Below are 23,323 nucleotides of genomic sequence, written 5' to 3' on the forward strand. Positions count from 1 at the left end.
GACACTTTCACCCCCTTCCAGTCCGGACACTTTCCCCCCCTTCCTGTCCGGACACTTTCACCCCCTTCCAGTCCAGACACTTTCCCCCCCTTCCTGTCCGGACACTTTCACCCCCTTCCTGTCCGGACACTTTCACCCCCTTCCTGTCCGGACACTTTCACCCCCTTCCAGTCCGGACACTTTCACTCCCTTCCAGTCCAGACACTTTCCTCCCCCTTCCAGTCCGGACACTTTCCCCCCCTTCCAGTCCGGACACTTTCACCCCCCTTCCTGTCCGGACACTTTCCCCCCCTTCCAGTCTGGACACTTTCACCCCCCTTCCTGTCCGGACACTTTCCCCCCCTTCCTGTCCGGACACTTTCCCCCCTTCCAGTCCGGACACTTTCACCCCCTTCCATTCCAGACACTTCCCCCCCCCCTTCCAGTCCGGACACTTTCACCCCCTTCCAGTCCAGACACTTTCCTCCCCCTTCCAGTCCGGACACTTTCCTCCCCCTTCCAGTCCGGACACTTTCACCCCCTTCCAGTCCGGACACTTTCCCCCCCTTCCTGTCCGGTCACTTTCCCCCCCTTCCTGTCCGGTCACTTTCCCCCCTTCCAGTCCAGACACTTTCCCCCCCTTCCAGTCCGGACACTTTCACCCCCTTCCAGTCCGGACACTTTCCCCCCCTTCCTGTCCGGACACTTTCACCCCCTTCCAGTCCGGACACTTTCCCCCCTTCCTGTCCGGACACTTTCACCCCCTTCCTGTCCGGACACTTTCACCCCCTTCCTTTCCGGACACTTTCACTCCCTTCCAGTCCGGACACTTTCACTCCCTTCCAGTCCAGACACTTTCCTCCCCCTTCCAGTCCGGACACTTTCCCCCCTTCCAGTCCGGACACTTTTACCCCCCTTCCTGTCCGGACACTTTCCCCCCCTTCCAGTCCGGACACTTTCACCCCCCTTCCTGTCCGGACACTTTCCCCCCCTTCCTGTCCGGACACTTTCCCCCCCTTCCAGTCCGGACACTTTCACCCCCTTCCAGTCCAGACACTTTCCTCCCCCTTCCAGTCCGGACACTTTCCTCCCCCTTCCAGTCCGGACACTTTCCTCCCCCTTCCAGTCCGGACACTTTCACCCCCTTCCAGTCTGGACACTTTCACCCCCTTCCAGTCTGGACACTTTCACCCCCTTCCAGTCTGGACACTTTCACCCCCTTCCAGTCTGGACACTTTCACCCCCTTCCAGTCTGGACACTTTCACCCCCTTCCGGTCCAGACACTTTCCTCCCCCTTCCAGTCCGGACACTTTCCTCCCCCTTCCAGTCCGGACACTTTCCTCCCCCTTCCAGTCCGGACACTTTCCTCCCCCTTCCAGTCCGGACACTTTCCTCCCCCTTCCAGTCCGGACACTTTCCTCCCCCTTCCAGTCCGGACACTTTCCTCCCCCTTCCAGTCCGGACACTTTCCTCCCCCTTCCAGTCCGGACACTTTCACCCCCTTCCGGTCCGGACAGTTTCACCCCCTTCCGGTCCGGACAGTTTCACCCCCTTCCGGTCTGGACACTTTCACCCCCTTCCAGTCTGGACACTTTCCCCCCCTTCCAGTCTGGACACTTTCCCCCCCTTCCAGTCTGGACACTTCCCCCCCCCCCTTCCAGTCTGGACACTTCCCCCCCCCCCTTCCAGTCTGGACACTTCCCCCCCCTTCCAGTCTGGACACTTTCACCCCCTTCCAGTCTGGACACTTTCCCCCCCTTCCAGTCTGGACACTTCCCCCCCCCCTTCCAGTCCGGACACTTTCACCCCCTTCCAGTCTGGACACTTTCACCCCCTTCCAGTCTGGACACTTCCCCCCCTTCCAGTCCGGACACTTCCCCCCCCCTTCCAGTCCGGACACTTTCCCCCCCTTCCAGTCCGGACACTTTCACCCCCTTCCAGTCTGGAAACTTTCACCCCCTTCCTGCCCAGGCCAATTTTCAGCTTTAAAAATAACCCAAATTAGTTTATAACCAAAAAGTATAATTTTTAAACACATTTGTTTTTATTATTTTTTTTTTTTTTTATTATTATTTATGGTCTTTTTTTTTTTTTACATACTGTCACCCTAGCAGTAGTGTCACCATGGTGATACTGTACTACTTGTGGGGGGTGATGAAGATTTTTTTTTTTTTACACTGATTGCTTTTACACCCATAAAGGCTGTAAAAGCAATCATTTCTCCTTCTCTCTGGCTGCATTCTTGCAGCCATTGAGAAATACGGTGAGAGCTGTGATTGGTCACAGCTTGTCACATGGTACAAGGCTGTTGTGAATAGCCCTGTACAGTGTGATCTCTGTGATCATTCACAGATTTCACACGTAGTAAGCAATGATGTCAGAAGTGACATCTTGCTTACTACTCTGCATGTGATCACTGATTGGCCAATCAGTGATCAGATGATTGGGACCTCGCACAGAGGTCCTGTCCAACAATCGGTGTTCCACTATGTCTGGGGGACACAGCAGGCACTGGATCGTGATGCTGCATGCTCCCAGTGAGAGCGCACAAGCAGGGGGCGGGGAGGTCGTTTATAAACAGCCACCTGACCCTACACTGCCACCGTCCGGCTGTTTATATACAACGGCCGGACAGGAAGTGGTTAACTCAAAATAAGTTGTACGACGAGGTATCAAAATGTTTTGAGACTAGCCAACAGATGGCAGCACAAGGCTGCACACATAGTCACAGGGAGCACTAACCTTCATAAGTCAGTGTGCCAAAAGACATTATCCTGCTAACATCTGGAGCTGTGCGACTGGTGCTATTCTGGCCTGGTGCGCTACCACGTCTGATATTTTGTCATGGACAGCAAGTCGGAACAAAGAGCGAACGTAAAATTCTGCGTGAAACCGAGCAAATCTGCCACAGAGACGTTTGTCATGATACGGGCAGCACAGTGGCTAAATGGTGGCACTTCCGCCTGGCAGTACTTGGGTCGTTGGTTCGAATCCCGGCCATGGCATCTCCTGCCTGGAGTTTACATGTTCTCCCTGTGCCTGCGTGGGTTTCCTCCCAGTACAGGCAAACACTGCGCTTGCATGGCTGTATGCTGTAGTATGCCCATGTGAACCAGGCCTGAGGCTGGGTTTGCATTTCCAAGATGTGGGCAGCACAGTGGCTAAATGGTTAGCACTTCTGCTTGGCAGTACTAGGGTCGTTGGTTTGAATCCCAGCCACGGCATCTCCTTCATGGAGTTTGCATGTTCTCCCTGTGCTTGTGTGGGTTTCCTCCAGATACTCCAGTTTCCTCCCACACTCCAAAGACATGCTGGTAGGTGAATTGGTTCCTATCTAAATTGGCCCTAGTATGTGTATGTATGAATGTGAGTTTGGGATCTTAGATTGTACACTTCTCAGGGGCGGGGACTGATGTGAATGTACAATATATGTAAAGCGCTGCATAAATTGACGGCGCTATATAAGTACCTGAAATAAATAAATTCTGCAAATTTACAACGATGCTGCAATGAGTCGATCGATGTGTTTTGAGTGGCACGTGCTCTTCAAGATCGGAAGAACATCACTGTAAGACGATGAGAGATCAGGAAGACCTTCAACGAGGTCAACCCCCAAAAATGTAAAAATGTCGAAACCATTCGACAACTTGTACATGATGGTCATCAGAGAACAACCCACAACATCGCTGCCATGGTCGGTGTGTCATACGGAACGGGCCAGGCAATCTTCACGTGTGATGGACATTCGCCGTCTTGCTGCCAAATTTGTCTGCAGGCTGCAATGATCTCACTTCCGCACCCACCCTACTCGCAAATTTGGCTCTTGCGGACTTCGCCCTCTTCCCGAAGATGCAGCTCAAAGGTCACCATTCTGACAACATTGTGGAGATCCATCACAAATAGCAGAAGGTGCTTGAAACGCTTTGAGAAGAAGACTTCCAGGACACATTCCAGAAGTGGCAGGAACGCTGGGAGCCCTGTATGGCAGGGGGACTATTTTGAAGGTGATAGTGTGGAAACATTGATAAATAAGGCACTTTCTTGTAAGCAGAGCTAGTCTCCAAACTCTTTGATACCACCTTGTTCACATTATACGGCCAAATTCACGTAGACAATCCTCAGAATTATTGAATTCAGGTGTGTTTGTGGTCAAGGGAACTCTTATTGATAAAGCAAACAAAGACATTTTGGACAACTTTACACTTCTAGTCTTGTGGCAACAATTTATGGTAGGTCCTTTTCTGTTCCACCATGACTGTGCCACTCCATAAAGACATGCTTTGGTGGGTTTGGTATGGGGAGAAACCCAAAAGTCCTGACCTAAACTCTACTGAACATTTTTGGAATGAATTGTTACACCCATTGTGAGCCAGGTCTTCTCATCCAACATCAGTATCTGACCCAAATGGGCACACATTCCCACAGGCATGCTCTGGAAAGGCCTCCAAGAAGAATGGAGGCTGATAGAGCTGTGGGCAACTCTTCTAGTTGTCCACAGTCCTTTCCAACTCATCTAGTTGTCCACAGTCCTTTCCAACTCATCTAGTTGTCCACAGTCCTTTCCAACTCATCTAGTTGTCCACAGTCCTTTCCAACTCATCTAGTTGTCCACAGTCCTTTCCAACTCATCTAGTTGTCCACAGTTCTTTCCAACTCATCTAGTTGTCCACAGTTCTTTCCAACTCATCTAGTTGTCCACAGTCCTTTCCAACTCATCTAGTTGTCCACAGTCCTTTCCAACTCATCTAGTTATCCACAGTCTTTTCCAACTCATCTAGTTGTCCACAGTCCTTTCCAACTCATCTAGTTGTCCACAGTCCTTTCCAACTCATCTAGTTGTCCACAGTCCTTTCCAACTCATCTAGTTGTCCACAGTTCTTTCCAACTCATCTAGTTGTCCACAGTTCTTTCCAACTCATCTAGTTGTCCACAGTCCTTTCCAACTCATCTAGTTGTCCACAGTCCTTTCCAACTCTTCTAGTTGTCCACAGTCCTTTCCAACTCATCTAGTTGTCCACAGTCCTTTCCAACTCATCTAGTTGTCCACAGTCCTTTCCAACTCATCTAGTTGTCCACAGTCCTTTCCAACTCATCTAGTTGTCCACAGTCCTTTCCAACTCATCTAGTTGTCCACAGTCCTTTCCAACTCATTTAGTTGTCCACAGTTCTTTCCAACTCATCTAGTTGTCCACAGTCCTTTCCAACTCATCTAGTTGTCCACAGTCCTTTCCAACTCATCTAGTTATCCACAGTCTTTTCCAACTCATCTAGTTGTCCACAGTCCTTTCCAACTCATCTAGTTGTCCACAGTCCTTTCCAACTCATCTAGTTATCCACAGTCCTTTCCAACTCATCTAGTTAGTCCTTTGGCCATATAGCATACTTAAATCACTATATAAATGTTTCTTAGGTCGCTCATGTTTGAGGTGGGAGATGGTGAACCCTTTACTGTCAAGTATTTAAAGTGGAACTCCACCCAAAAGGGGAAGTTCTGCTTTAAGGTCTCTCAACCCAACCCCCCCCCCCCCCCACACACACACACACACACACTCCATGTTTGGCAATCTTTTTGGGAGGGGGGGCAGGTACCTGGTTTTGACAGGCACCTGCACCCACTTCCACCTGGATTACCTAGGCATTTCGGATGGAAGTTTTCCTTCCCCTTCTCTCCCCACAGTCTTCTGGGACATGGCACGGGTCCCAGAAGACTGCGGTACCTATCCCTATCACACCGCAAGCTGTTACAGCCGGGTGCCCACAGCTAAGATGATCAGATGTCTTCGGTCTCCGGTGCCCCCTTGGGTGAGCACACAGCTGGATCGGGGGACAGGTAAGTGTGTGTTTATTAACAGTCAGCAGGTACAGTTTTTGTAACCGCTGAATTTGAATTTGTACACGACTGGAGCTCTTCTTTAACCATTTCCAATCCAGTCCAATGCTCGCATTTCTCTCCTACATGTAAAAAACTTAATTTTGTGCTAGAAAACTAGTTAGAACCCCCGAACATTATATATAATGGGAATGGGATGCTACTGATGGCATTCTTAGTGGGCTCCCCAATCGCATGGAAGAGCCCAGTAAAGGCAGTGATGGGAGTGAGGGGGGGACCCCCTTGCACCTCCTGCAAAAGTAATCTAGTGGCACTTTAGCCGCTTGGATTACTTTTACAACACACAGTATCGCTGTCTGTAAAGAATATGTGCGGTAATGCAGTATCGAGATCTCACCCTTCCCATCCAAAGACGTTCGGATACGTCCTATGGACAGGAAGTGGTTAATTAGACAATCCTCAGTGTGTGGTAAACTGACTGACCAGAGGTCAGAGAGTGAGGAGGATGACAGCCTGTATGGGCTACAAGGATGTGGAGTGAAAAAAAGGTGACCTTCTTGTCTATCTCTGGATATCACCAATTTGCTCTGGATACTTTAAGGCAGAACTAAACCCTGCATGGTTTGAATGTAATTGTTTTTGGAAACCATTAAAATGGTGGGTTTAGTTCCACTTTAATCTCCTAACACCCCCCCCCCCCACCAATGTTCAGCCCTGGTCACATGACAATCCTCCAGTCCGCACCATGAAACCGCGAATGTAAATGGTTGCCATTGATGCTGCCGGGAAAGTCGAAGAAGTGGTTCCTCTTGGTGATCTTGGTCTCCTGCCTCCTGTCCAGGCTGCCGGCCAGTCCGGCCAGCCCATGAACTCGGTCAAGGCCCAGCGGGTTTCGACGCCTGTACTCCCTCCACTTCAGGGCTTGTGGGGACAGGTGATTGGCTAGAAGTTCCCGTGATAGGCAGCAGTAGCAAATTAGAGAAGAGAGAAAAACAGAGAGGAGGTGGAAGTTAGTGATAGGGCAGAGTGTGCAGGAGCAGAGCAGAAGATACCATCAAAGTGCTGTTAGTCATAATGAGGAATATAGACCAGGATAGAGATCGACAACAATGGAAGACAAGCCAGGAACCAATCAGCTTTCGGGGGGACATATATCATCTGGAAATGTTGGGGTACAGGGACAGAGACTAATTGGCAGAGAGGGATTGGCAGAGAGGGGTGAAGGACACTGAGTGGAAGTCAGTGGAGGGATTGGCAGAGAGGGGTGGAGGACACTGAGTGGAGGTCAGTGGAGGGATTGGCAGAGAGAGTGGAGGACACTGAGTGGAGGTCAGTGGAGAGATTGGCAGAGAGAGTGGAGGACACTGAGTGTAGGTCAGTGGAGGGATTGGAAGAGAAGGGTGGAGGACACTGAGTGGAGGTCAGTGGAGGGATTGGCAGAGAGGGTGGAAGACACTGAGTGGAGGTGAGTAGAGGGATTGGCAGAGAGGGATGGAGGATGCTGAGTGGAGGTCAGTGGAGGGATTGGCAGAGAGAGTGGAGGACACTGAGTGGAGGTCAATGGAGGGATTGGCAGAGAGAGTGGAGGACACTGAGTGTAGGTCAGTGGAGGGATTGGAAGAGAAGGGTGGAGGACACTGAGTGGAGGTCAGTGGAGGGATTGGCAGAGAGGGGTGGAGGACACTGAGTGGAGGTTAGTGGAGGGATTGGCAGACGGGTGGAGGACACTGAGTGGAGGTGAGAGGAGGGCTTGGCAGAGAGGGGTGGAGGACGCTGAGTGGAGGTGAGAGGAGGGATTGGCAGAGAGGGGTGGAGGACGCTGAGTGGAGGTGAGAGGAGGGATTGGCAGAGAGGGGTGGAGGACGCTGAGTGGAGGTCAGTGGAGGGACCACTGACCTACACTCAGTGTCCTCCATCCCACTCTGCCAATCCCTCCTCTCACCTCTACTCAGTGTCCTCCACCCCTCTCTGCCAATCCCTCCACTGGCTTCCCATTGCCCAATTAATAAAATTCAAAACATTAACAATAACATATAAAACCATTTATAACTCCTCCCCAAATTACATCACGAATCTTGTCACCAAATATCACCCAAACCATCTCCTCCCACAATCACATGCTCTCTAGCTCCCTTGTCTCCTCCTCCCATGCTTGTCTCCAGGACTTCTCCAGAGCCTCCCCCATCCTCTGGAACTCACTACCCCAATCCATCAGACTGTCACCTACCCTCCTAACCTTTAGGCGCACCCTGAAAACCCATCTCTTCAGGGAAGCCTACCCCACCCTCACCTAACAGCCGATCTCCTCCACTCCCCCTACCACTCCATCCCCCACAGCCACTTCCTCCTGTACCACTATCCTCTCCCTCCTAGATTGTAAGCTCAAAAGAGCAGGGTCCTTGAACCCCTCGTGTTTTGTTTTGTTACTGTATTGTCTCATGTTCTGTCCCTCACTATAATGTACAGCTCTGAGCAAACCTTTTAGCGCTATATAAATACTGTATAATAATAATATAAACAAAGCACACATAAAGTGCCCATTCACTGAACACGAGCAAATAGACACCACACTCTTGTGCCACCATCTTCTTTGTGACATCATTAGGAGGCCAGCCATCCAGGTCCTAGCAGCTGGCCACCATTGAACATGCACAGTGGGTTCCTCACAGCCCTGAAGCCTCCTGGGATCCATGACATGGGTATCTCAGGAGGCTTCAGGCAGGGTGAGTCATTCTCACATAGAAATGCGGAAGTACAAAAAAATACACTTATAAAATACATTTTTGTTGATAGAAAAGGTAAGAATTTTCTTACCATTCTTACCATTAACTGGTCTTGACATCATGATCTTCTCTGGGAAAGTTTTCACTTTGTTTTCCTCAGTTGTAGGATTGTCATGGGTGAGCTCGTGAAGGACGGTGTTCAGCAGAGGCAGTGAGGTGATAGGAGGAAGACCATGCTTGGATATTTGTGTGCTAGGTTCCTTCAAAGGTTCTCGCTTCGCTATTGACCTCTGAACCTCTATTTTAGGGGAGACCTCATACTTTCGGGTGGGTTTGGCTGCTCCCGGAAGTGTGGTGCCCCTGGCTTGTGTTGACCTAAAAGGCAAGAGATTGGCCGACATCGGGCAGGAGCGGCTTCTGGGAGGTTGATTCTCCTTGGTCTTCTCTGGAGATGGAGAGCTGGAAGAGCTGGAGTCCATACTCTGAAAGAACGTGGTATTACTCCTAATGGGAGAGTAGCTTCCCAGTGGTGAGGGCCGAGTTGTATCCGGGGCCTGGGTTCCATTTTGCTCATCTTTGGTGTTCACCAGCTCATCCAAAGACAGTTTCCCAGCCACGCTGATCATCTTAGGATGGCTGCAGGTTGCATCCATTTGCCCGGACAGGGTGACCGGGGCTGAAGATTGGGTCTCTGACACATTGTGCTGGCTGGACGACCGGCTGCTGGACAATCCGTAGAGCTGGGAAAGGCTGGAAGTGAAGTGGCTGTGCAGTGGGCGAGTTTTTGGCTTGCTGAAATGATGTTGGAACACAAATGGTTGGATGGGTAGAGTGGTGGGGCGTTGATCCTTGCTGTAGCGGAACACTGGTTTGGCCTCTGCCCCCATTCCTATGGATAAAGACAGATGTTGGAAATCAGTGTGGCGATAATGGCGTTACATAACAACGACTTCCAGAATAAGTCACAGACATGTCTATATGAAGTCACCAAATACCTGAGGAGCTTTACCTGGTAGCTCCTCCCATTTCATTAGAAATGTAAAATGATGTTCCGTTCTGACTCATGTCTTGCTGTTGCCTGCATTGTTCACCCAACCAAAGTGTATTATTCTCAGCTCACCAATATTTTGCACTTATGATAAATAAGCCCTATCAAAGCCCTCTGAATGCCCGACAGCAACTGCTCTGAAAAGTGAACCACCACAGATTGCTTCTCAGAGCTTAGGCTAGTGTGAACCTAACTCTGAGTAAGCAGCTTCTTCATCTTTTACTCCATGCCTATGTTCCAGTTTAAGCTGGTGCCATAACCGCTACCCAAGGTTTCCAGTTTCAGGGTGGCTCCATTCTCTTGCAGCATCCTATGGAACCACCATTGAATGCAGGGACTAGAGCTGTGTTTCCCTACACTGTGTGCATCAATAGAAACACACAGCCCCATAGGCCTAGGATGGCAAGGCACAACTCTGCTTCTCTTACTCATTATTGGTGTCAGTGGAAGGAATAGTGCCCTATCATTGGTATCACTGGGAGGAATAGTGCCCCATTATTGGTGACAGTGGGAGATATAGTGCCCCATCATTGGTGTCAATGAAGGAATAGTTCCCCATTATTGGTGTCAATGGATGGAATAGTGCCCCATTATTGGTGTCAATGGAAGGAAGAGTGCCCCAACATCGGTGACAGTGGGAGAAATATTGCCCCATCATTGGTGTCAATGAAGGAATAGTTCCCCATCATTGGTGTCAATGGAAGGAATAGTGCCCCATCATTGGTGTCAATGAAGGAATAGTGCCCCATCATTGGTGTCAATGGAAGGAATAGTGCCCCATCATTGGTGTCAATGAAGGAATAGTGCCCCATCATTGGTGTCAATGGAAGAAATAGTGCCCCATCATTGGTGTCAGTGGTAGGAATAGTGCCCCATCATTGGTGTCAATGAAGGAATAGTGCCCCATCATTGGTGTCAATGAAGGAATAGTGCCCCATCATTGGTGTCAATGAAGAAATAGTGCCCCATGATTGGTGTCAGTGGGAGGAATAGTGCCCCATCATTGGTGTCAATGGAAGGAATAGTTCCCCATCATTGGTGTCAATGGAAGGAATAATGCCCCATCATTGGTGTCAATGAAGGAATAGTGCCCCATCATTGGTGTCAATGAAGGAATAGTGCCCCATGATTGGTGTCAGTGGGAGGAATAGTGCCCCATTATTGGTGTCAATGGAAGGAATAATGCCTCATATCAGTGGGAGGAATAGTGCCCAAGGGCCAGATAACCTCAAGCAAAGGTCTGCACCTGGCCCATGGGCCACAGTTTGGAGACCACTGCTATATATGGATGCCAGCCAGTCTGCTTCCATCTTCGCTTCTACCTATTCTCAGTTCATTCCTGGGATCATTATTATTATACAGGATTTATGACGCCAACAGTTTACGCAGCGCTTTACAATATAAGGGCAGACAGTAATATTACAATACAAATGAATACAGGAGGGATCAGAGGGCTCTGCTCCACAGAGCTTACAATCTAAGAGGGAGGGTCGAGAGATACAAAAGGTAATCACTGTGGGGGATGGCCTGATGGACAAAATACATGTACAGTTGTTAGGTGGGGGCAGGATAGGCCTCTCTGAAGAGACGAGTTTTCAGGAATCATCTAAAAGTGGACAGAGATGGAGTAAGTCAGACACATTGGGGAAGTGAGTTCCAGAGGATGGGAGCAGCTCTGGAGAAATCCTGGAGGCAATCATGGGAGGAGTTGACATGGGAGCTAGAGAGCAAGAGGTATTGGGATGAATGAAGAGAACTATTTGGTTGGTATTTTGAGACCAGGTTGGTGATGTAGCTGAGGGCTGAGTTGTGGATGGCTTTATAAGTTGTTGTAAGTGTTTTGAATTTTATTTGTTGGGTGAGCCAGTGGAGGGATTGGCAGAGAGGGGTGGAGGACACTGAGTGGAGGTCAGTGGAGGGATTGGCAGAGTGGGGTGGAGGACACTGAGTGGAGGCCAATGGAGGGATTGGCAGAGAGGGGTGGAGGACGCTGAGTGGAAGCCAGTGGAGAGATGGGAAGAGAGGGGTGGAAGACACTGCATGGAGGTCAGTGGAGGGATTGGCAGAGAGAGGTGGAGGACACTGAGTGGAGGTCAGTGGAGGGATTGGAAGAGAAGGGTGGAGGACACTGAGTGGAGGTCAGTGGAGGGATTGGCAGAGAGGGGTGGAGGACGTTGACTGGAGGCCAGTGGAGGGATTGGCAGAGAGGGGTGGAGGACGCTGAGTGGAGGTCAGTGGAGATATTGGCAGAGAGGGGTGGAGGACACTGAGTGGAGGCCAGTGGAGGGATTGGCAGAGAGGGGTGGAGGACACAGAGTGGAGGTCAGTGGAGGGATTGGCAGAGAGGGGTGGAGGACACTGAGTGGAGGTCAGTAGAGGGATTGGCAGAGAGGGTTGGAGGACACTGAGTGGAGGTCAGTGGAGGGATTGGCAGAGAGGGGTGGAGGACACAGAGTGGAGGTCAGTGGAGGGATTGGCAGAGAGGGGTGGAGGACACTGAGTGGAGGTCAGTGGAGGGATTGGCAGAGAGGGTTGGAGGACACTGAGTGGAGGTCAGTGGATTGATTGGCAGAGGGGGGTGGAGGACACTGAATGGTTGGTAAGGTGGATGAGTCTGGCAGAAGCATTCCTGATGGACTGGAGGGCGGATAGCCTATGTAAAGGTAAGCCAAGGAGGAGGGAATTGCAGTAGTCAAGGTGGGAGATGACCGGGGAGTGAATTAGATGATTTGGGGTGTCATTGGTTAGGAAGGGGCGTATCTTGGAGATGTTGCGGAGGTTGAGGCGGCAAGCTTTGGACAGTGATTGGACGAGGGGCTGAAAGGGTAGTTCAGAGTCCAGGATTACACCAGGCACCCTGGCATGTGGGGAGGGGGAAAAAAAAAATCGCATGGTTCACCCAATCAGTGTTGCTCTCTGTGTGGCGAGCTCTGACACCCAGCCTCAGAATTCTACTGAAATCAGACATCCATGTCATAATGACGGCAAATTAGTACTCGGATCAGGATCAGCGGCTCCCTGCTTCTGGCATCAACCCAGATATCCCCCTTCCCGAAAATTAGCATTCATCTCATTCAGGCCGGGAGAGCAGAAACAGCGGTGATTTCTCAGGAACTTCACAAGACTTTTAATGACGGCGCCTAACAACCGGGAGGAATGTCGGTGGGATTCTGCTGCTGTTATACTCCAATTCATATGCTAAATTCATTCAGTAGAGTAGAGGATCCGATTTATTGTTAGAAAGTTAGGCTGAAAGTAGCTTTTGATGAAATTTCTACATGCTTTGGGGTCTACATAAAAAACACTAACAATGCCAAGGCTGCCCAGAGAATACGGTCCCTTGAGCACTGGGCCGTTCAGCTTCATTGGGACCCTTCCAGCATGTTAGAGGTACATGTGCTGCTTCCAACCCTGCTACAGGCAGCCTGTCGAGGTCCATTGAAGGCTGACCACTGTACCGTCTGGTACCGGCATTCAAAGCCCTGTCCATTCGGTAACAAGGTTCTGGAATGCTCGATGGAATAATGAATCTAATAAGTACAGTGAAGGAAATGCGTATTTGCTCCCCGGCTGATGTTGAATGTTTGCCCCTCACAAAGAAATGATCGATCTACAAATCGAATGTTCGGTGTATTGTAACACTGAGAGACAGATTTGCATGTTCATGAGGGAAATAAGTATTTGATCCCCTATCATTCAGCAGGATTTCTGGCTACCAGGTGTCTTTCATACAGGTAACAAGCTGAGATTAGAAGCAGTCTCTTAAAGGGAGTGCTGCTAATCTCATTGTGTTACCTGTATAAAAGACACCTGTCCACAGGAGCAATCAAACCATCAGTTTCCAAACTCTCCACCATGGCAAAGACCAAAGAGCTGTCCAAGGAGGTCAGGGACAAGATTGTAGACCTACACAAGGCTGGACTGGGCTACCAAACTATGGCCAAGCAGCTTGGTGAGAAGGTGACAACAGTTGGTGCAATCATTCACAAATGGAAGAAACACAAAACAAGTGTCAGTCTCCCTAGGTCTGGTGCACCATGCAAGATCTCACCTCGTGGAGTGTCAATGATCATGAGAACAGTGAGGAATCACCCCAGAACTACACGTGAGGATCTTGTCAATGATCTCCAGGCAGCTGGGACCACAGTCACCAAGAAAACAATTGGTAACACACTACGCCGACAAGGACTGAAATCCTGCAGTGCCCGCAAGGTCCCTCTCCTCAAGAAAGCACATGTCCAGGCCCGTCTGAAGTCTGCCACTGAACATCTGAATGATGCAGAGGAGGACTGGTTGGAAGTGTTGTGGTCAGAGGAGACCAAAATCGAGCTCTTTGGCATCAACTCAACTCGCCGTGTTTGGAGGAGGAGGAATGCTACCTATGACCCCAAGAACACCATCCCAACTGTGAAACGTGGTGGAAACATTCTGCTTTGGGGGTGTTCTTCTGCTAAGGGGACAGGACAACTGCACCACATCAAAGGGACGATGGACGGGGCAATGTATCGTCAAATCTTGGGTGAGAACCTTCTTCCCTCAGCCAGGGCATTGAAAATGGGTCGTGGATGGGTGTTCCAGCATGACAATGACCCAAAACACACGGCCAAGGCAACAAAGGAGCGGCTCAAGAAGAAGTACATTAAGGTCTTGGAGTGGCCTAGCCAGTCTCCAGACCTTAATCCGATTGAAAATCTGTGGAGGGAGCTGAAAGTTCGAGTTGCCAAACGTCAGCCACAAAACCTTAATGACTTGGAGAGGATCTGCCAAGAGGAGTGGGCCAAAATCCCTCCTGAGATGTGTGCAAACCTGGGGGCCAACTCCAGGAAACGTCTGACCTCTGTGATTGCCAACAAGGGATTGGCCACCAAGTACTAAGTCATGTTTTGTGAAGGGGATCAAATCCTTCTTTCCCTCATGAACATGCAGATCAGTCATCATTTGTTAGACGCATTTCTGCTGAATTTGTTGTTGTATTCTGTCTCTCAGTGTTACAATACACCGAACATTCGATTTTTTAGACTGATCATTTCTTTATGAGGGGCAAACATTCAACATCAGCAGGGGATCAAATACACATTTCCTTCACTGTAGGTGATTTTTGGAAAAGAACAGGTCCCGGATTGCAAAAAAGGAAATTTATCGCCCATTGCACCATTGAACTCCACCAAAAACCAAAAATAGCGACATTTCGGGGAGGAGAGAGAGACCCGATCGCCCATGCAACTGAAATAACCCAAATCTGACACATTTTTACAATACACTCAATTTTTGGTAAATTATAACAGATGGCCTTGCGTTGAGTAAATAGATACCAAATATGGCGTCCCTAGGGGGTGCGGACCACAATGGGTGACACCATCACAGGGGGTGCAGGATGCCAGCAGAGCTTCTGGGCTCTGTGAAGGTCCTGGCCAGTTATTGGGGTGATCCCGGATTCCCGGCACAGTGACAGCTAAAATGAGTATCCCGTGAAGATATGTATCCCCTGAAGCAACTGCGCATGTGCAGATCACTATGGGTTACAAGATCTGTTAATCCCGTATAGGTTCAACCTATACGGGGGTTAACTGATCTTGCAACCCATAGAAATCCGCGGGATCAGGTTCAGCAGTTTGCAGCCTGTAAGGGGTTAACTGTGGCAGCTCTGTGCTAAAGTCAGAGATTGGGTTCTTCAGCCTGAAACCACCACATGAGCAGTTGCTTCAGGGCATACATATCTTCACGGGTTCGGGATACTCATTTTACTACTACACCGGCAACGCTTCTTCCTCTCTGGAGGGGTGACACCACGTGTTACCGCACCAGGTGACACCAACCCTAGGGACCTCTGCAACCTGCACATGGCACTTGTGGATGAATACCTGAGATGCCGGCACCCACCGGAGCAGGGACCTTGGTGCCTCCGAGGGTGTCAGGAAAGACGTATTCTGGTGCACAGAATCACAGCCGATTTGCAGGTGTGCATGTGCATGGGTGAGTGTGCGGGAGTGCGAACGGGTGCGCGAGAGCGCGAGCACGCACAAACATCAAGCAGGCTATTTAAACTGCACTATGGTGTGGAGTCCTTGCAGCTTGGTCCATTACATTTTCCGAAGCATCTGAAACCTGTTTCTGTGTTGACTTTCAGATACCGACTTGATCTTCCCCTGACCTTGCCTGAATGTTGCCTGTACCAGCCCCTGGCTTGTCCTTGGATTTCATCTCTGCCTGCTCCTTCTGCTTATCCAGCCATCTTTGCCGACCCTGGCCTGACCTCAGCTATTCATCTGCCTTTCAGTTGTCGACCTGGACTGCCTTGCCCTGCTCTCCTGCATCTGAATCTGCTGATTTGTGCCTGCTTTCTGCTCCGGTCTTCCACCAGCACAGCCTGCTCTACAGCAAAGCACAGCTTGCCCTTCAGCAAGCACAGCCTGCACTACAGCAATGCACAACCTGCTCATCAGAAACGCACAACCTGCTCTTCAGCAACACACGTGCGGCTCTCCGGCATCCTACAAGAGAAGACCGGTCAGGCAGCCGTGCCCATCCTATGTTCAGGCGCTCCTGTCACTTTACCAGGGCTCCTGAGCCGGAGATGTAAGAGAAGCCTGCCTCAACGTGTCAAGTCTTCAAATTGGGTGCAACCCAAAAAAAAATACCTAAAAGTCTCCTTTTAAGCCTTTACAGGTTATCCATTTAGAGTTAACCCTTCGCTGCCATTTAAAGCCCATTGCCCTCTTGGAAAACCACCAAAAATCTTAAAGCGGAGTTCCACTCATCCTGGCAAAAAATAAAAGTTAGCATCTACAAAAACTGTAGCTGCTGACTTTTAAAAAACAGCCACTTACCTGTCCCTCGGTCCTGTGGTGTGTCCCCCACAGCCCGTTTCACCGGGCTTCCTGTATTCCAGGAGGCCGGCATCTTCAGTGTGGGTACCTGGCTGTGACAGCTTGCGGCTTCACAGCCGGGAACCCACTGCGCATGCGCGAGTAGTGCTGCGCTTCATGAATGGTCCTGTAGTCTTCTGGGACCTGTCACGTGTCCCAAAAGACTACAGGGAAGGAGGAAGGACACCTTCCGTTTCCAATCACCTAGGCGATCCGATCGGAATTGGGAGCTGGTACCTGTCAAATACAGGTACCTGTCAAATTTGGAGGCGGGGGGCCCCCAAAGCTGCCAATCCTTAAAGGGGAGCGGAGGAGCAGTCCTTAAAGCGGAACTTCCCCTTTTGGGTGGAGCTCCGCTTTAATTTTACCTTCCCCATTCATTCAATGCATTTTGTCAAAACAGTTCAGGGAGGCGGAGAGAGACGTGGTCACCCATCTCCTAGATTGTAAGCTCCCAGGGTCAGGGCCCTCCTAACCCTCTTGTATTGAACTGTATTGTTGCTGTATTGTCTCCCGTTATATTGTAAAGTGCTGAGCAAACTGTTGGCGCGATATATATCTTGTATAATAATAATAATATAAATCCTGTATAATAATACTAATAATAATGTGACTGAAGTAACCAAAATCTGGTACTTTGGAGTACGGAGGAGATTTGCCTGGATCCATATCTTTGCATTTTTGCTTGATGTGTTTTCCGTTGACATCAATGTTCTAAGATGCATATCAGCTTCCTTGGATGTGTTATGATCAGAGGTGGACTGACCATTTGAGCACTCGGGCACTGCCTGAGGGCCCGGGGTCAGTAGGGGGCCCCATGAAATGCTCCTGGTACCTTTTTTATAGGCTTTTTTGAGTGTGGGCAAGGACACAGGGGCCCCATGATCCCCTATTGCCCGGGGGCCCCATGAGTTGTCAGTCCGCCCCTGTAATTGAGCTCGTAACGTCCTCTAGGTAAGCTAGATAGGTTTTTTGTTAGTTAGAGGTTGGGTAGCAGCCTGGGATGAGTCAGCCTGGGAGTGAGGTACTGAGTTCACCTCAGTACAGGATGGGAGGCTCTAAAGGTCAGGGCTTCTGGAGCCCTCCTACCCTTCCAGAAACCTGGAGAACTTTCTGGAAGAGGGAAGGAGGAGGGGAGGAGGGCCAGATCTGCATATCTGAGTGACCTTTACCAACCCCCAGACAGAAGGTGACCAAGTCCCTTGCACAACTTCATCAATTATGGCCAAGTATTTGTTTCTTACACAGGCAGGGGGCCCCATGAAATGCCCTTGGTACCTTTTTATAGGCTTTTTTGGGTGTGCTTTGAGTGTGGGCAAGGACACGGGCCCCATGATCCTCTATTGCCCAGGGGCCCCATGAGTTGTCAGTCCACCCCTGGTTATGATGACACCCAGAGACGCACGCTGATGTGTGTCAGGCTGCACATATATGTCCAATACAATGCATTTAAATGTTGAAAACACGTGACAACACATGGGCATTGATGTGCATTTTGATGTAATTCCATTGATTTCAACAGACAGCACATCATGGCATAAAAATGCATGGGTATGAATAATATATCAGCAGTACTCTTGGGGGACCCATGTTACCCAGCAACCGTCATTACACAATACAAATATAACAGAAGCAAAAACACGCAGACACAAAGACGCATTCATCGCCGCGAGCCGGCCGCAGCTGCCACATGGGGGACCCGAAACAGAAAGATATTTCTAGCCAATCTTCGATGTAATTTTAGACAATAGAGTCAGAGTCTTCTCAGTGTCAGTCTATGTGCACGAGGTTCATGTTGTTTTTTTGTTGGTTTCTGTAGCTTTAAAATGTAATTAAGTAATTCCCATCCAGCCCATCTCTATCATACAAGGAAAAATTGGCATTTGTTTGCTAGAAAACGTAGAACACCCAAACATTATTATTATTATTATTATTATACAGTATTTATAAAGCGCCAATAGTTCGCTCAGCGCTGTACATTACAGAGGGGGACAGAACATGTGACAGAACAATACCAATACAATGCAAAACATGAGGGGATTGAGGGCCCTGCTCCTTGGAGCTTACAATCTAGGAGGGAGGGGATGGTGGCACAGGAGGAGATAGCTGTGGGGGATGGAGTGGTAGGAAGAGTGGAGGAGGTCGGCAAGTTAGCAAGGGGTGGGGTAGGCTTCCCTGAAGAGATGGGTTTTCAGGGTGCGCCTAAAGGAGAGGAGAGTAGGTGATAATCTGATGGGTTGGGGCAGGGAGTTCCAGAGGATGGGTGACATCCTGGAGAAGTCCTGGAGGTGGGCATGGGAGGAGGAGACCAGGGAACTAGACAGAAGGAGGTCTTGTGAGGAGCGGCGTGTGCGTGTTGGGTGGTACTTGGATATCAGGTCAGTGATGTAGTTCGGGGCAGTATGGTGGACAGCTTTGTACGTCAGTGTTAGGATTTTGAATTTGATCCGTTGCGCAATCGGAAGCCAGTGGAGGGATTGGCAGAGGGGGGTGGCGGAGACGGAGCGGTTGAAAAGGTGAATGAGTCTGGCAGCTGTATTCAGGATCGACTGAAGTGGGGATAGCCAGTGGCGAGGCAGGCCAGTGAGGAGGGAGTTGCAGTAGTCGAGTCGTGATATGATGAGGGAGTGGATGAGCTGTTTAGTGGTTTCTGGGGTTAGGAACGTGCGGATTTTGGCGATGTTGTGGAGGTGGAGTCTGCACGAGCTCGTTAAAGATTGGACTTGGGGCTGGAAGGATAGGTTGGAGTCCAGAATGACACCAAGTACTCTGGCCTGTGGGGCGGGTTTGATGGTGGTGTTGTTGGATGTGATGGAGAAGTCAATGGGGGGTGGTGTCCGGGCTGGGGGGAAGACAAGAAACTCGGTTTTGGAGAGGTTCAGTTTAAGGAAGTGGAGCGACATCCAGTCTGATATGTCGCTCAGTAGGTGTGTGATTCGGGCGGAGACTGAGGGGGTGAGGTGGGGGGTTGAGAGATAGATTTGTGTGTCGTCGGCATATAGGTGGTAGTTGAAGCCGTGAGAGTGTATGAGTTGGTCAAGGGAGGAGGTGTAGATGAAGAAGAGAAGGGGCCCAAGGACAGAGCCTTGAGGGACCCCAACAGAGAGGGGGAGTGAGAGGGAGGTGGTAGCATTATAGGTAACGCTGAAAGAGCGTTGTGACAGGTAGGATGAGAGCCAGGAGAGAGCAGAAACTCTGAGGCCGAGGGAGTGTAGTTTTTTGAGGAGGAGGGGGTGGTCGACTGTGTCGAAGGCTGCAGAGAGGTCAAGGAGTAGGAGCACTGAATAGTGGCCATTAGCTTTGGCGGTTAGAAGGTCGTTGGAGAGTTTGAGTAAGGCAGTTTCGGTGGAGTGTAGGGGACGGAAGCCGGACTGTAGGGGATCGAGGAGGTTGTTGTCATTGAGGTGAGAGCACAGGCGGGTGTAGACGAGGCGCCTGAGGAGTTTAGATGTAAATGGGAGCAGGGAGATGGGTCTGAGGTTGTTCGGGTCATTGGGGTCCAGGAAGGGCTTTTTAAGTATGGGGGTGGTGTGTGCATGTTTCAGAGAGGAGGGGAAAGTGCCTGAGGAGAGGGAGAGATTAAAGATCTTGGTAAGGAAGCGTAGAATGGAGGGGGAGGGAGGTCGTAGGAGTTGTGAGGGGATAGGGTCGAGGGGGCAGGTGGTGAGGCGGGCATCAGAGAGGATCTTGGAGACTTTCTCGATGGTAGTAAGGTCAAAGGTGTGAAGTGGTGGGGGGGCTTCAGTATGAGGAATGAAGGGTGGGGTGGAAGTGGAGGTCACAGTAGTGGTGGGGCCATGGGAGAGGGGTGATGAGGGGGTAGCTGAGTGAGGGGGAACGGGGTTGGAGGGAGTTTGAGCAGCGACGAAGTCCCTGCGGGTTATGTCGAGGGAGAGGGGGGATGAGGGGGTAGCTGTGTGAGAGGGGACGGGTTGAGAGGGCGTGTGAGTTGCGGCGATGTCCTTGCGAATTGTGTCAATCTTGTTTTTGAAGTGATTGGCAATCTCAAGGGCAGTGAGTGAGGTGCTGGGTGGAGGTGGGGGTGGCGAGAGTAGAGAGTAGAGAGTTGACGGTGGAGAAGAGTCGGCAAGGATTGGAGGAGAGGGCCTTGATGAGGGTCAGTATATATATATATATATATATATATATATATATATATATATATATATATATATATATATATATATATATATATATATATATATATATATATATATATATATATATATATATATATATATATATATATATATATATGGCACAGTGGCTTAGTGGTTAGCATGTCTGCCTTGCCGTAATTGGGTCATGGGTTCAATTCCTGACCATGGCGCTTCCTGCATTCTCCAGTTTCCTCCCACACTCCAAAGACATGCTGATAGGTTAATTGGCTCCTGTCTAAAATTGTCCTAGTTTCATCCCTGGCCATGCGGGATCTCCTCCATGGTGGGGGTTGGGGAAAGACCTGACAACCTACCCTGTAAAAAAATAATTGCTAAGAGAATTCATGGAAAAAGTTGCTTACAAGTGAGGGTCCATGCAACTGCCAAGGGTCAGATATGACTGAATGGATATATATATTAATACAGTTAGGTCCATATATATTTGGACACAGGCACAATTTTGGTTTCTGTCAGGTATTTGCCAAAACATATTCCAGCTCTAGTTCTATAATGGATATGGGCTGAAAGTGCACACTCTCCGGTTTAATTTGAGGGTATGAACATCCAAATTGGAGGAATGGTTTAGGAATTACATTTCTTAAGAGTAGCCATCCCCCTCTTTTTCAAGGGACCAAAAGTAATGTGACACTTGAATCAAAAGCTGTTTCATGGCCAGGTGTGGGCTACTCCTTCGTTATTTCTTCATCAATTGAGCCGGTAAAAGGTCTGGAGTTGATTCTAATGCCCCGTACACACGATAAAAAAATCGTACAAAAAATTTCACGGAACCACTGATCGAACAATTTTCTCTTCGTTGATGAGCAGGATGATTTAACCGATACCGATATTGTGAACAGAAAAAATGTGGTTGAACAACAGTGAAAAATGTCATTTCACATACGAACGACCGATTTTCTATGCGTTGGTATGATGGTCGTATGAGAAAAATCTATCAAGCGCTATCACGCATGAGTGGAAATAGATGACCCGGATGTTTACGTCCAAGGAATCTTCGTAAACACGAACGAAAAATCCAAATGTTAAAAGTAGATTGGCCTAATTAGATAATGAAACCAGAATTCTGCAGATTATATTTTATGTATCACTATTTATGTATATAGGTCATGTAATAAACGATATTATACTCATTGCTGGTAATTGTTGTATATATCGCTCGTTCTGGGTGGCAGGGCGTGGCTACAAGGTCACACGCACACCGTATCACTTCCACTTGTACGGAAGACATCAAAACTACGTATTGCCCGACTAACGATTTTTTTTAGATTGGTTAATGTGACCCACGATTTCGACCAACGAACGAATGCCTCTCGGATGACCGATCGGTCAATTTTCTAATCGTGTATTCCCACCTTAAGTGTGATATTTGCATTTGGAATCTATTGCTGTGAACCTACATCATGTGTTCAAAGGAGCTGTCCATGCAAGTGAAACAGGCTATTGTAAGGCTTAAAAAACAAAACAAATCCATCAGAGAGATCGCAGCAACATCTGGAGTGGCCAAATCAACAGTTTGGTACATTCTGAGGAAAGAACGCACTGGTGAGCTCAGCAATATAAAAAGGCATGGACGCCCACAGAAGACAACAGTGGTGGATGATCGCAGGATCCTCTCTATGGTAAATAAAATCCCATTTGCAACATCCAGACAAGTGAAGGACACTCTCCAGGAAGTGGGTGTATCATTGTCAAAGTCTACAATCAAGAGAAGACTTCACGAGAGCAAATACAGAGGGTTCACCACAAGGTGCAAATACAGAGGGTTCACCACAAGGTGCAAATACAGAGGGTTCACCACAAGGTGCAAATACCGAGGGTTCACCACAAGGTGCAAATACCGAGGGTTCACCACAAGGTGCAAACCATTCATAAGCCTGAAGAATAGAAAAGCCAGATTAGACTTTGCCAAAAAACATCTAAAATAGCCGGACTAGTTCTGCAAAAGCATTCTTTGGACGGATGAAACTAAGATGAATCTGTACCAGAATGACGGGAAGAAAAAGTGTGGAGCAGGCTTGGACCAGCTCTTGATCCAAAGCACACGTCATCTGTAAAACATGGTGGAGGCAGTGTGATGGCATGGGCATGGGCATGCATGGCTTTCAGTGGCACTGGGTCATTGGTGTTTATTGATGATGTGACAGAAGCAGCCGGATGAATTCTGCAGTGTTTACAGATATACTGTCAGCCCAGATTCTGCCAAATGCAGCAAAGGTGATTGGACGGTGCTTCACAGTACAGATGGACAATGATCCAAAACACACTGCAAAAGCAACCCAGGAGCTTTAGAAGGAAAAGAAGTGGAATATTCTGCAATGGAAGAGTCAATCACCTGATCTCAACCCAGTTGAGCATGAATTTCACTTGCTGAAGGCAAAACTAAAGGCAGAAAGGCTCACAAACAAAGAACAACTGAAGACAGCTGTAGTTAGAGCCAAGCAAAGCATCAGAAAGGAGGAAACCCAGTCTTTGGTAATGTCCAAGGGTTTCAGACTTCAGGCAAAGCATCAGAAAGGAGGAAACCCAGTCTTTGGTAATGTCCATGGGTTCCAGACTTCAGGCAAAGCATCAGAAAGGAGGAAACCCAGTCTTTGGTCATGTTCATGGGTTCCAGACTTCATGCAAAGCATCAGAAAGGAGGAAACCCAGTCTTTGGTCATGTCCATGGGTTCCATACTTCATGCAAAGCATCAGAAAG

The 23,323-nt window shown here is 49.1% G+C and overlaps 1 protein-coding gene across 6 annotated transcripts in view; it reads right to left on the bottom strand.

Annotated features, from left to right (window-relative positions):
* Positions 1–23,323, bottom strand: part of RUSC2 (RUN and SH3 domain containing 2) — a 109,422-nt gene that overhangs the window by 42,892 nt on the left and 43,207 nt on the right. For 4 of the 6 annotated variants that reach the window (XR_016306311.1, XR_016306312.1, XM_089653332.1 and 1 more), the window contains 2 exons: positions 8,625–9,422; positions 6,555–6,752 (listed from right to left, as the gene is read on the bottom strand). Coding sequence is in view for 4 of the 6 variants with exons in the window: in XM_089653332.1 (XP_089509458.1) it covers positions 6,555–6,752; positions 8,625–9,422 (996 nt within the window). In the remaining 2 variants the exon portion in view is untranslated. The remainder of the gene's footprint in view (positions 1–6,554; positions 6,753–8,624; positions 9,423–23,323) is intronic. The other 2 variants (XM_089653334.1, XM_089653335.1) reach the window with 2 other exon arrangements.

Source organism: Staurois parvus, unplaced genomic scaffold (genome assembly GCF_062004578.1).
Source record: "Staurois parvus isolate SC_StPar_1 unplaced genomic scaffold, SC_StPar_1.0 ptg000706l, whole genome shotgun sequence".
Taxonomy (NCBI): domain Eukaryota; kingdom Metazoa; phylum Chordata; class Amphibia; order Anura; family Ranidae; genus Staurois; species Staurois parvus.